The 13,659-nt window shown below is 49.8% G+C and overlaps 2 protein-coding genes across 2 annotated transcripts in view; both read left to right on the top strand.

The window, feature by feature from the left end:
• Myo1a (myosin IA) overlaps positions 1-2,283 on the top strand; it is a 19,026-nt gene extending 16,743 nt beyond the window's left edge. Inside the window, exons 22-26 of the mRNA XM_013020068.1 lie at positions 564-745; positions 1,044-1,176; positions 1,376-1,528; positions 1,704-1,831; positions 2,160-2,283. Of these exons, the coding sequence (XP_012875522.1) occupies positions 564-745; positions 1,044-1,176; positions 1,376-1,528; positions 1,704-1,831; positions 2,160-2,283 (720 nt within the window). The remainder of the gene's footprint in view (positions 1-563; positions 746-1,043; positions 1,177-1,375; positions 1,529-1,703; positions 1,832-2,159) is intronic.
• A 7,254-nt stretch (positions 2,284-9,537) lies between these two features.
• Positions 9,538-13,390, top strand: Tac3 (tachykinin 3). The gene is made up of 5 exons (XM_013020773.1): positions 9,538-9,651; positions 11,984-12,089; positions 12,289-12,318; positions 12,973-13,026; positions 13,317-13,390. The coding sequence occupies exons 1-5, from the start codon at positions 9,538-9,540 to the stop codon at positions 13,388-13,390; spliced, it is 378 nt and encodes a 125-aa protein (XP_012876227.1).
• Positions 13,391-13,659: the final 269 nt, after the last annotated feature.

Below are 13,659 nucleotides of genomic sequence, written 5' to 3'. Positions count from 1 at the left end.
TTTTTGCTTATGTGGTGCTGAGGAATTGAACCCAGGGCCTCATGCATGCAAGGCAAGCACTCTACCACTGAGCCACCTTCCCAGCCCCCCATCAACCATTTTTAAGTGTGCAGTTAGTGTTATTTAGTACATTCAGATTGTTGCATGATCATCACCACCATCCATCTCTGTACATTTTTTACTTCCCCCTCCAAACTGAAATGCACACCCATGTACTACTCTGCCATGACTGTCCATGCCCCCACCTAACCACAAATCTATTTTCTGTGTCTATGTATTTGACCAATGTAGATATCAGCTACGATAAGTGGAAATTGTACGATATTTGTCTTTTTGTGCCTGGCATATGTTACTCACAGTGTTCTTACACATCTAGGAAATACTTGTGGAGCCCCTCTATAGGCTGGGCATATGCCCTCAGGGTACCTGCATTTGCTAGTTTCCATTCATCCCCCATACTTCTCAGTTCTCTCAGTCCTCCTCACTCATGCTCCAGCTGGCCCCTGCCCTCTCCTGAAGTATCTAGTGCATTCCTGTCTCTCTGTTCCCCTTGTGTCCTCTAGTTCCTATCTTTATTTCCCTCCTCAACCTTTCCCTCTTCCACCATGATCTTAACTCCCGTTCTTTGCTCTTCACAGTGCAAGAAGTTCAGAGATCAGCTGTCCCCAAAGCAGGTGCAGACACTGAAGGAAAAGCTCTATGCCAGTGAACTGTTCAAAGGGAAGAAGGCTTCCTATCCCCAGAGGTAAAGGCCCCTAGACTACCACCCACACAGCCAGTTCCATCCAATGGTCATTCTCAAGCTTGTGCCTGCATCAGAAAATTGCCTGGCAGGATTGTGAACCCCAGATGCTGTGTCCCCTCCTCAGAGTCTGACTGAGTAGGTGGCGGGGGGGGTTCCATCCTGTGTGAGGCTGATGGTGCTGCTCCTGGACCATGCCTGTGACTCCCTGAAACAGGAGGGGGCAGAGTACTAGGCGGGACACTTGGGAAAGGAGGAATAGGGCTTTGTTCCCCACTGTACACCTCCTGTGTGTCTTCAGTGTCCCAGTGCCATTCCGCGGTGACTACGTTGGGCTTCAGGGAAATCCCAAACTGCAGAAGCTGCAAGGGAGGGATGAAGGGCCTGTTCTGATGGCAGAGACTGTGAAGAAGGTCAACCGTGGCAATGGCAAGGTGAAGAATTACAGCTTAACCCCTCCCCACAGGGGTTTCCAGGCCTGGATGGGCAGCACTGTGTGTGTGTGTGTGTGTGTGTGTGCACACGCGCGCGCACACGTGCATGCGTGCTATACAATATACAGGGTACATAAGTGAGGATTAATTCTGACTGTCCCCCATTCTTTCTTCTTCCCACCATTCTCTTTTCTTGTAGATTTCTGCTCGGATTCTTCTTCTGACCAAGGGGCATGTGATTATCACAGACACCAAGAAATTCCAGGCCCAAACCATCATTGGGCTGGACAGTGTGGCTGAAGTGTCAGTCAGCAGCCTCCAGGATGGGCTTTTCAGCTTGCATCTGAATGAGGTAGCAGAATGGGGTGCAGTGGGGCCTCTGCTGGAGAAGGGGTGGGCATCCCAGGGGTGGGGCAAACTAAAACAGCTGGGACCAGACCTCTTACTCTGGGCCTTTGATGTCACTCTTGGTGCTTCGAAGGAGAAAATAAATGAATCTTTTTCCTACTGTTTTCCTTCTTCCTAAGATAACATCAGTGGGCTCCAAGGGAGACATCCTGTTGATCAGTGACCATGTGGTTGAATTACTGACAAAAATGTACCAGGCTGTTCTGGATGCCACACAGAGGCAGCTTTCTGTCACCGTGACTGAGAAGTAAGGCCGTGAGCTGGTGGTGAGGGACGGATTGGGACAGATGACCGGGCTCATGGTCATTGTGACCGGGGAAATCATGCGATCAGAAAGTGAAGCATACTGTGTCAGGGCAGGGCTTGGAGGTGTTTCTTGGTCCCCACCCAAGTTCTCTGGGGCCTTGAGTCATCTGACAGGGTGGAGGGGTGGGGAGTGGGAGGATGGGGGTGGGGTGGGAGAATGTATCATGTGCTTGTTTCAGGGAGGAATGGGGATCCATTGTTGAAATTCTGGAATAGGAGTGAGAGGATGCAGATGTTAGCTTCAGTTCTGCAACTTGTTTTCCCTCTAGGTTTTCAGTGAGGTTCAAGGACAAAAGCGTGGCTGTCAAGGTTATCGAGGGCCCTGTAGGTGGTGGGAAGAACAAACTAATTTGCAAGAAGAAGGGGAGTCACCTGGAGGTCACTGTGCAGTGAGGGGCTGGCTGCTGCCCCACAGAGATGCAGCATCTTTCTCCCGGACCAGCATGAACCCCCTCTGCCTGCCTTTGGGGTAAGGGTGGGGGGAAATCTCATGTCTAGCCCCTCTGATGGTAAGGTGAAATAAAGAGAACACTTAAAATGCCATGTTTCTCCCTGACCCTTCCAGAACTCTTCTTCAAATGCAGTGGTCTCAGTCTGTTTGTCTACTAATAAAGATCATGTCATTCAGAAAGGTCTGGTCAGTGTGGGTGGGTCCCTGTTCCCCTGTCTCCTAACCCACTTGCATTTAGACCCTTCTTCTCCATGCCCTTTTCTGTCCCTCAGGCTCCTGGGAGCCAGCTAGTACAGATAATAAGGGAAAAGAAAGGAAATTGTCTCTGGGCTCCTTGACCGGCTGAGCTCTAGCTGGGTTTTGAGAGACCAGGATGGAGGGTAGGAGAGCGGGAGTCGGGGATAGGGCTCAGGTCGCAGGTGGCCAATGGGCTGATTCATTAAGTGTGTCCCTGGAGGGAAGAAGTGAGGATCCCTGCAATGGTGGAGACTGGGATTCTTTGAAGATTTAGCCTGAAAAGAGGCCCAAGACTGGAGGGCTCATGCATGCAAGCTGAGGTGAGCTGGGGAGTGTAGAGTCCCCTGTACCCAGGAGCTCCATCTCCCCTCCACTCAGCAGTGGGCTGCATCACACCTGCCTCCTGAGCATTCCCTGGCTTTCCATGTACCTGAGATGCTCAGCTGCTGCCAACAGTTATCTGGCTAATCACAGTTCCCCACCTGAGGCCTGTAGCTGGTGGCAGGCAACAGACTCCTCCACCCAGGCTCTGGCATTCCCCGTGACTCAGCCCCTGTCTTCTGTCACTGTCATTTTGTTTCTCAGTCTCCAACTATCTCACACCATCTTATTGTCCCCCATTTGTGTGGGCTCTGATTAATATTAATATGTAATAATTTTTTTTCACTCTCCTCCAGAGCGATTTCCCCATAGACACTGCCTTGTGTCACCATCGCTCTCTCTACTTCGTGAGGGAACACACTGCTTCTACATCCGCAGTGAAATTTAGATCAGCTGTCTGTGAGGACTTACAAAGGGCTGCCATTGTTACCGGTTCTGGAAGTCCCTTCCTCTTTTCATAATCACTCCGCTTCTTCCCTGCCTCCTCTGCTGAGCTCTGAGCTCCGCTGTGTCTTAAGGCTGGGGTCTCCCTCACCTCGCTTCCGGCTTCCATCGGCAGGCAGCTCACGGCCCCAGGTAATCATGCTGGCTGGGAGACCTGATTAAACTTGCCTCCTGCCTGCAGATTAATCTCGTTCTCTGAGCTCAAGCCCCCTGCTTCAGCATACCCTGTTCGGAGCTGAGATGGGAATCCAGTCATGAGCTCTTCGTAGGTGGGCGAGGGACTAGAACCTGTTGTGAGGGGGGCCATCTAGAGGAAGAGTCGCTCAGATTCTGGCTAGCCTCCTTCCTGACAACTCCCCCATCCTCAGCTTCTCAGAATCAGGCCATGAAGATCCTGTCTGGCTAAGAGGCGGGTGGTGACCTGAGCCCAATCGCCCCCGCTCTCTGCCTCATCTCCTGCTCCCAGGGCCCAAATTGTCGTCACTTTCCTACTGAAGTGTCTGGTCATTTTCAGAAGCAATTTCAGGAGAAAATGCAGCTGCTGCTCCCTATCCTGCGTTTCTTTCTCCAGGGCTGAGGGCATTGCCAGCTCCCAGGGTAGGGGTGGGAGTGGGGAGAAGACCAAGTCTCCGGTCCCTACCTTGGCCGTGTGGATGTATTCCTGCTTGACCACGGGCAGGAGGGGCTTCTTGCCTCCTTTACCCTTCCATCTCTACCTTCTTTTTCCTGATTGCCTTTTTTTTTTTTTTTCCTTCTGGAGTCTAAGAGCCTGAAGCCTATAGGGCTCAGTTTCCCTGCACATAACAGGGCTAAAATTAGCTTTCTCACCATGAGAGAGGAAGGAGGGAGTTCTGCCACTGGCTCTTCTCTTCAGGCTTTGAGGGGGCACGGGCTGCCCTGGGCCCCTCAGCCTCCACAAGGAGCCATTCCTGGCACCTCAGAGACTAATCCAGCTTTGGTGCGGTCCTCTTGCCTCAGTGGATCTCTTCCCCAGGCTCTGAGGGACTCTCCCCATTTCTTGTACTGTGAGTTGTTCTCAGCAGTTTCTTGGTTACAGGACCTGGCTGGATCCAGAAACTGTCCTCCTTTATTCATCCCTGGCATCTCTCTACCCAGTGTCATTTATGGCTTGCCCTCACCTCCAACAATTCTCCAGGGTATTGAGAGGGTCCACAAGTCAAACATGCGATGGATGTGTGCAGGTCATCTTGTGTACACAGCAGGTGCTGGGTCAGCCTTCACCAATAGCCCCTAGAGAAGAGCTGCCTAACCTATCTCTCTCAGCAACTAAAAACACTTTTCTGGCATCACTCAAGAGGCCATGAGGGGAGCTGCGAGGGTCTCTGGATTCCAAGTACCTTCTCCTCTTAGCATCTGGGATGTGGCTCAAGTATAGCATGGATACTCAAAGAAAGAAACGCCTTAAATGCTTCTGTAGCTGCAATGGCACTTTACGTGTTATTTGCATATGATTTGTGGGCAAATGGAAGCTGCCTGCTCAACTCTTCAAGGCCTCCGCCTTGATCACCTCTCCTGCTTAGGTTAGCATCAGCTCTTTCAAGTCTTTGCTAATCCCAGAGATCAAGAGGCAAGCACTTCTGGCCATCCCTTTGCTCTCCAGAGCCTTGACTCCTGCCATCCTCTGTGAGCTGCCAGATCATCAAAGGACATTATTCATGGAGAGCCTTTGCTGAAGCCCTGCTTCCCTGGTGTCAAGGCTTGGAAGCAGGGATGGATAGGTGGGGGTGGGGGTGGGCGTAGTTGATGCAGAGTGGTCTCATACCTCCTGCATTCCTAACTCCCTCTGCCTGCCTCACTTAGCCTTCCATTTCCAGATCAGTAGGAGGAGGAGAGAGGAGAAGGAAGACGAAGAAGATAGCTAAATGCCATTAAGAACCGCACCTGGGCTTCTCAAAAGAATGAACCTGTCAGGTCATTTGGGTGGAAACAGCCTTCGATTTCTATTCCTCATACCACCAAATGCTCCCAGTCCTGGGTCCTCGCCCATGTTCTTTGCCCACACAGTCCTGCAATTAGCTGGGTAATGAGAAGCTTTTAATGAGGCCTCATTAGCCTCTCACATAATAAAGAGGCCTTCATACCCAGCTGCTGCCCTCACTCCGGGGTGACCAAGGGCCCTGTGCAGTTAGGGTAACTTCTATGAGTATGGCCCGAGTCCCAGGGTGGCTGGCATGGGAAGAAGGTGTTTTAGGACCCTAGCAGCGCTTGAGAGGGTCCATGTTTGAGGCTAAGATAAAACAGAGAAGCTCTGGCTTCTCTTTTCATTTTACAAATACTTCCATTGAACATATATTATATGCCAAATACTATAAGATGAGGGATATTAACAGCAGACAATTTTTACCCTTGTAGCTCCTACATTCCTGGTGGAGCTGGGATGTTTGGTAAAGAGACAATAAGTAAATACCCTCATGCAGGAGAAAATGAATGCAGGAGAAAACCTGAAGGGGATGTAGAGTATTGGGATGGTTTTTTTTTTTTTAATTTTTTGGTGCTGGTCCTTGGGCTTGAAGTCAGGACCTGGGTGTTGTCTCTGAGCTTCTTTGCTAAAGGCTAGCACTCTATCATGTGAGCCACAGCTCACCTTGAAGCTTTATTTATTTTTTATTTTTGGTAGTTAATTGAAGATCAGAGTCTCACAGGCCTTTCTGTCTGGGCTGACTTCAAACCATGATTCTCAGATCTCAGCCTCCTGAGTGGCTAGGATTCTAGGCATAAGCCACCAGTGCCTGGCTTGGGGTGGTAATTTTAAATAGGTTGATCAGGAAAGCCCTGCTGAGCAGTGTCTGTAGCAAATAAGGGAATGTCTTCATTCCAAGAATGGAGGGTTCCAAACCTGCCGTCTTAGCTGGGCCATCTTCTCCCTCAGGGAGTGCTAACTGTTCTGTCTCAGGTCAGCCCACACAACAAGCAGTAAAAGGAATGGGAGATTTGGCATGAGGTGAACCTGAACTTTTGGCTCTTCATCACGGATTGGAAACTATGTGTACTGGAGTGAGTGACTGAATCTCCTCATAAAAAAAATTTTTTTTTTTGGGTCGGGTGGTGGGGCCTGACCTCTGGGCCTGGGCGGTGTCCCTCAGCTCTTCAGCTCAAGGCTAGCGCTCTACCACTTGAGCCACAGCGCCACTTCCAGCTTTTTTTTTCTTTTTGCTTATGTGGTGCTGACGAATCGAACCCAGGGCCTTGAGCAAGCAAGGCAAGCACTCTACCACTGAGCCACCTTCCCAGCCTTCATAAAAATTTTTTTAAAAAGGTATTTTCCTATGTACATGTTGGAAATACAAAAGTCAAACAGATCCCTCTATGAAAGAGTATCTTCTGAACATCAAACCCAAGCCCAGCCCCACTGGGGGAACCCCCTCAAAAGAACAAGCTGGTTTTCTTTTCTTTCTTTTTCTTTCTTGTCAGTCATGGGGCTTGAACTCTGGGCCTGGGCACTGTCCCTGTGCTCTTCAGCTAAAGGTAAGCACTCCACCACTTGAGCCACAGCGCCACTTCCAGTTTTCTGGTGGTTAGTTGAAGATAAGAGTCTCACGGACTTTCCTGCCCAGGCTGGCTTTGAACCGTGATCCTCAGATCTCAGCCTCCTGAGTAGCTAAGATTACAGGTGTGAGCCACCAGTGCCGGGCCTAACAAGCTGGTTTTCGCTTTCTACCTCCCCTATCTCTTCAGCATCCTGTCTGTCTATCTGTCTGTCACCTCTCTCTGGGTGTCTAATCTTGCCACTGTTTTGCCCCTGGGGCTCTTTCACAGACAGAAAGAAAAGGGAAGCATTTAAGAAATCAATGCTGAAGGGGAGGGATGGAGAACAGCTCAGCCATCCTGTGTGATCCTCCTCAGAGAGGAGGAATGGAAGGTAGAGCTCCAGAAGGATGCAACTGGGTCAGGCTGATTCGGGGTCAGGAAGGAGAACAGCAGGAGGCAGGTCTAGGGGAGAGGGCTTAGCACTAGTGGGGAGGAGGGGAGCTGACTGAGTTTTCTGCTCTCAGCAGTGGAGAAGCACTGACGCTGGATGTGAAGATAAGAATGGTAAAGCAGCTCAGTAGGAGGAGAGAATCCATATGTAATCCTTGTTTGTTTGTTTTTTGTCTTTTTGGTTTTGGTGGTGGTGGTGGGTTGTTTTTTTTTTCCATACCAGTCCTGGGGCTTGAACTCCAGGCATAAGCATTGTCCCTGAAATTCTTTTTGCTCAAAGCTAGCATTCTACCACTTGAGCTACACACTCCCAGCTTTTTCTGAGTAGTTTACTGGAGATAAGAGTCTCAGAGAGTTTCCTACCCAAGATGGCTTCAAACCAGGACCCTCAGATCTCAATTTCTTGAATAGCTAGGATGACAGGCCTGTGCCTGTGTTTTGTTTTTCGGTCGGTTGTGGGGCCTGAACTCTGAGCCTGGGCGCTCTGTCCCTCAGCTCTTCAGCTGAAGGCGAGCGCTCTACCACTTGAGCCACAGCGCCACTTCCGGTTTTCTGGTGGTTCATTAGAGATAAGAGTCTCACGGACTTTTCCTGCCTGGGCGGACTTTGAACCACAATCTTCAGATCTCAGCCTCGAGTAAAGGATTACAGGCATAAGCCACTGGTGCTGGGCTCTTGTTTCTTGTTTTGTTTGTTTTTTCTTTTGGGAGGGAATGGGATCAAACACAGGATGTTGCTCTTGCTAGGCAAATGCTTTGCCACTGAGCTACATCTCAGCCCTCACCTACAATCCTCTTTTTGGCAGGAGAACCTTAGCCAGGACTCTGGCAGTGGCAAAGAGGCACCTGCCTGAGCTTGAATTCAGTGCCTGGGTGCTGTCTGTGAGCATTTTTGCTCAAGGCTAGTGCTCTACCACTTGAGTCATACTTACACTTCCAGCTTTTTGATAGTTAATTGAAGATAAGAGTCTCTCAGACTTGGGGGGGGGTGAGTGGAAGGATTGGTGTGTGTGTGTGTGTGTGTGTGTGTGTGTGTGTGTGTGTGTGTGGCTTCAAACTACGGTCATTAGATCTCAGCCTCCGGAATAGCTAGGATTACTGGTGTGAACCACTGGTTGCTGGCCAAGCCTAAAGGTTTAAAGGGTGGGGAGCTGATGAGTGAACATGGAAAGAAAGGCCCAGAGGACACACCTATTGATCTAGACCTGTATGGTAATTTTGTGACATACTATACACAATAACATACCCTAGAGTGCCTATCTTACATACCTTTGGAAAGTAGGCTGTTGAACGACTCTAGTGCACTGCTGGGTCTGGAGAGAGAGAGAAAGAGAGGGGGGGGAGAGAGAGAGAGAGAGAGAGAGAGAGAGTGCACACGTGCCTATGAGTCTAGGTGCATAGCTGCAGCCTTCCCATTCCCCCAACTCAGTCTCCCCCTCCTTCCCTCCAGCCACCTTGGGATTGGTGATTCTCAGCCCCTCCCCTCAGCTCCCCATACCCTCCCAGAGCCTTTATCAGGGAGCTGGGACGGAGTTTCCGCCACCTTCCACATACCCTCCACTCTGTCTCTCTCATCACAGCAGCTTCAGCGTGTGGAGAGTGGGGAGTGCTCCCAGGCAGCTCCCGGATCCTGCCAGGCCAAGCTCAGAGCAGCTCCACAGGTAGGCTCAGGGGGTAAGGGACAATGCTTGATGGACAGAAGCTGGCACCAGGGGTCAGGGGTCCCCGTTCAGAAGAACAGAGGAGATACAGCCCTTGATAGGCAAGCAGCTTACTGGGTGAGTGTTTGGAGTCTGTAGCTGCAGACTGATTTTTTTCCTCACCAGAAAGTTTTCCTTAAGTCTTGGGGTTATTTAGTTCTGGAGAGCAGCATCCAGGACCCCTCCTCAAGGCAACTAAAGAACGAGTGCCTGTGTTATAAATCTGTCATCTTCCTTATGAGCTACAGGCCCAGGCACCATCGCTCATTGCCAGGGGGCATATCTTGGGAGCTATCTAATGGGGAAGAAGGGAAATTGAGCTCCAAGAATGGACCCCTTTTCTCAGAGATCCCTTCCATCCTCTGTAGACTAGGACTTGCCTAGGAGAGTTTAAGGCTAGAAAAGCAAGGTGGAACCTGGCTGCTGGTTAGGAGGGTCTCCGCTTCCACCACATTGTATCTTCCCCACCTCCCTGGCCTTTGCCTTCCCAGGAAACATGAGGACTACCTTGCTGTTCGCAGCCATCCTGGCTCTCAGCCTGCCTCCAAGCTTTGGAGCTGTCTGTGAGGAATCACAGGAGCAGGTGGTACCCAGTGGGAGTCACAGCAAGGTAAGGCACCCACTGGCAGAGTCCTGGAACATCACAGGGACCTGGATTCTGCCTGTTTGGACAACTGTGGGGAAGAGGAGGGTGGATGGGGTTGGGCAGGTGGTCTAACCAGGGCATTTCATCTTCCTTTCGATGTCTCTTCCTCTCTGGTCTTCTCACCTTTCCATCCTCTCCAGGGTATGTCTGAACTATCTCTGGCTCTCTGTGTGTCTTTGTACATAAAAGATGTCCTACATATGTTGTTGGGGTGGTTGATTGTTGGGTGATTTGGTTATTGGATGGTGCTGTGAAGGGGTAAGGTAGGGTGGTCTGAGGTTTTCTACAGTCAGGTTCTGTGCCTTGGTGGGCAGGGGCGGGCAGGGGGAGTGCTCTCTACTCCCTGGATAATAAAAAAACACAGTAAAAATTTCCTCTCCCAAGTGGTCATTTGCATGTTATTTCACCTATCAGTTATATGGGTTCTTTTCTTTTCAAGATGCAAATACATTCTCTTATCATCTGCGTATCCACTGTCTGTAACTTTAGGTGTATCTATGACTCTCAGTCCTTATCCTTCTTTTCTTCTCTCTCTTACCTGACCCCCAGCCTTGTTTACTCAGAATGGCAAAACGAAAAGGAAAAAGAACAAGAAAAAAGTCAGGTTGAGCCCTGATTTTCAAAGTCCCTCCAAGAAAAAGAATAGGAATTGTCATGGTGTGTGCAGGAGGAGTGCAGGAAGGAAGTCTTTTCAGGGTTTTGAGATGACAGCAATTACATTGGTACAAATGCTTTTAAGATGATTACAGGTGGGACTTATTACAAATTCAGTGTGTGAAGTCTGACTGCTTCTCCACTTCCAATCTGTTTAGCATCTCATTACAGGAGGTAGGCAGAGTATTGGAACAATTTTGGAAGAGTGGCTGCCAGGAAACTGTGTGGTTGGCTCTGTGTGTGTGTGTGTGTGTGTGTGTGTGTGTGTGATCATCAGGGCAGTCTTGCAGGTGGCAGCAGTTGCACCAGATCCAAATGACTAGTACCCATCCAGAAAGGCCTAGGGTGTGCCAAATACAGGCTGGACCTTGTGTGTGGAGCCATACAATTTCAGCCCAAGATGTCTGAACATCTGAGACAAATCTGCTACAGGACCTTGAACAATGAGATGGCCCCTCGGTCAGGTTGTGGTCACTGAAAGAGAGACCTGTTTCCTGTGAGGATGAGGAAAATCCATGTAGGAAGAGGGTAGGATGCCTGGGTGCCTAGGAATTGGGTTGGTGTGTATAGTACATTTTGGGTAAATGCATGTTTGTGCATGCACAGCAGCTCACGGACCCCCTGGGCTCTAGAAAGAGGCACTCTTAAAATTCCAGGTGAGATTCTCCAACATAATCACCAACATTGTCTTTCTACAGCATTAATTTAGGTGTACATGGCCCCTATCTACCACCCTGCTGTGGCCACAAGTTTCTAGGGGAAAAAATCATGAGGACAACGCCGAGCCCCCTGTTGTATAGCTGCAGAATTTGGGGTGCTGATTGTGGGGGAGAAGAATGTTATATTGAGCATGTATCTTTCTTGAAAGAAATTCTAGATCAAGGGCAGGAAGGGTGTGTGGGTGAAAGAGTAAAAACTAAGGCAAAAGGACATAGCGGGGAGAAAGAAAGAGAGGGGGGGCAGGGGAGAAACATGCACAACATGGCACAGAGGAGGGGAGCCTCAGGTTTGCAGGTTGCCCTGGCAGCCTGCTGTCATCCAACCCTGGGACTTAATCCTGTCTGTGATTCCATCACAGCGTATAGACTAGAGGATACTTGCTCTTTCTGACGAGGCCTTCCTTGCTTTGGGGAAATTCATGACTCATTCATAGGTAGCATATTGGTTCATGATATGCCAGGGAGAAAAGAACCTATGGCCCTTGTCACAGAAAGATGACAGAAGCTGGATAGGGCCCTAGGGAACAATCGCCCTTGAGCTTGTGAGATAGGCAATAACTGTGCCAGTTTAAGAAAATTCTGGATTCCTGGAAGTCTTTACAGTTCTGGCAATCAGGATGGTCAGCCAGCCTGCCTCCCCCACCCCCTCAAACCATACTGTACAAGTGAATTAACTGTGAATGGGGTTCAAATGCAGGTTCTTGGGTAGAATCTGTATTTCTAACAAGCTCCCTGCAGTGCTGGTCCACAAAACCACACTTTGAGTATCCACTTGTAGAGCAGACAGAGGAAATCTTGGATGCAGCTGTGAGGGCTTCAGAAGAGAGTTTTATGTGGGAAGAGAGCAAGTGGGAGGGATGTTAGTTTCCCCGCTCACCTCTCTGTTCCTCTCCGCTCACCTCTCTGTTCCTCTCCCCTGCAAGGACTCAGATCTGTACCAGCTGCCTCCATCCCTGCTGCGGAGACTCTACGACAGCCGCTCAGTCTCTCTGGAGGAATTACTGAAAGTACTGAGCAAGGCTAGCGTGGGTAGGGCCAGGCCCCGGGGAGAGGGATGAGGGGAAGGATTCTGCAGATGAGATAGGCCTGGGAGACTTCCACGGGCAGGGGGCAGGGGGACACCAGAAATGACTTAGTGAATCCATCAGGGTTTGTCATCTGAACTGCCCTTGAATTATCAAATCATCACTTCCCACCATCCATTTCTCAATTTTTTTTATTTTTCCAGATTCAAAGGAATCATCCCTTCCCCAGAAACGTGAGTAGCTTCTTCTCTCTCCCTATCTTTGCTGACCACTTGCCCAGAGCTCCATGGGCATGGGGCCCAGGGGCCATTTTGGCTGGCTCTATCTCAGCTGGTACAGACAATATGCCAGCTGCAACTGGTTGGCCAGTGTTTCTGAGTAGGAAAGGCCACCAGGGCACAGGAAGGAGGCAGGTGTGAGGGGTGTGGGAGATTTCCTCTACTGGTGAGTCATTGAAAACCAAGAGATTTACAATGGCACTGGAGATTCAAAGCCAAGGCACCTGCTGTAGAGAACTCGAAATGGAGGGGGCGGGATGGGACAAGAGTACATGCCTAATAATGGTGGGTTATCTTTGTGTCTTGCTGGGGCAAGATACAAAGACTAGATAGGCATGGTGGTGTACACTATAGTTCCCGCAGCAGGAGAATCATAAATTCCCAGGGCTACATAGGAAGATCTTATGGGGGGGAGAGGGAAGGAGAGAGAAAGACAGAGAGAGAGAGAGAGAGAGAGAGAGAGAGAGAGAGAGAGTGGAGCCAAGAAAGAGAGAGAGAGAGAGAGAGAGAGAGAGAGAGAGAGAGAGTGGAGAAACCATCTCAGAAGTTGTAACACTGTAGGTGGAAAGCATCACCTCTCCTGTTGACAGTGTTGACCTTTTTCTGCAGGTGACATGCATGATTTCTTTGTGGGACTTATGGGCAAGAGGAACAGCCAACCAGGTAGGAGTGGGGGGGGTACAATGGAAAGTCTTGGGGTGCTGGTGGTTTTAACAAATGCTTCTTGGCCTCTTCTTCCCAAGCAGCTTGGGTTTACAGTTGAGTCCTCCTGGAACTCAGAGTAGGGCAACTTTCTAAAATAGCCCTGCTACAGACGAGAGAGGACTAAGGAGGCTGTGCTTCCTCCAGCTCTGTCTTCTAGCTCTGCCTCTCATCACTAGCCCTTCACTATTGAGGCAGATTTTAGTTCCCATTCAGAAGAATCCTCCCAACTGTTGTTTATTTCATGCCAGACACTCCTACCAAAGTGAATGAAGAGAACATCCCCAGCTTTGGTACTCTTAAGCATCCTCCCAGTGCAGAATGAGGTAAGGTCCTTGGCTGGGGAGAGGAGAGGGGGCTATGTATTGGGATGAGATGGCAGCGGGGGAAGGGGGCAATTATCAGATGTGCATGCTCTCAGTGCCAGCACAATGATACCCAGAGACAGGCATGTGTGCATGCATAGATACCCACCCTCTTGTCCTCTCTCTCTCTCTCTCTTTCCTTTGTAATGGACTCCCATTGATTATTCAGCAAAGGTGAATGGTGGAAAATAGGGAAAGAAAAACTTTCCAGGGGCTGGGAAGGTGGCTC

Source organism: Dipodomys ordii, unplaced genomic scaffold (genome assembly GCF_000151885.1).
Source record: "Dipodomys ordii isolate 6190 unplaced genomic scaffold, Dord_2.0 Scaffold3, whole genome shotgun sequence".
Lineage (NCBI taxonomy): Eukaryota > Metazoa > Chordata > Mammalia > Rodentia > Heteromyidae > Dipodomys > Dipodomys ordii.
Note: the sequence above shows the minus strand (reverse complement) of the source record. Positions and strands in the feature narration are given on the sequence as shown.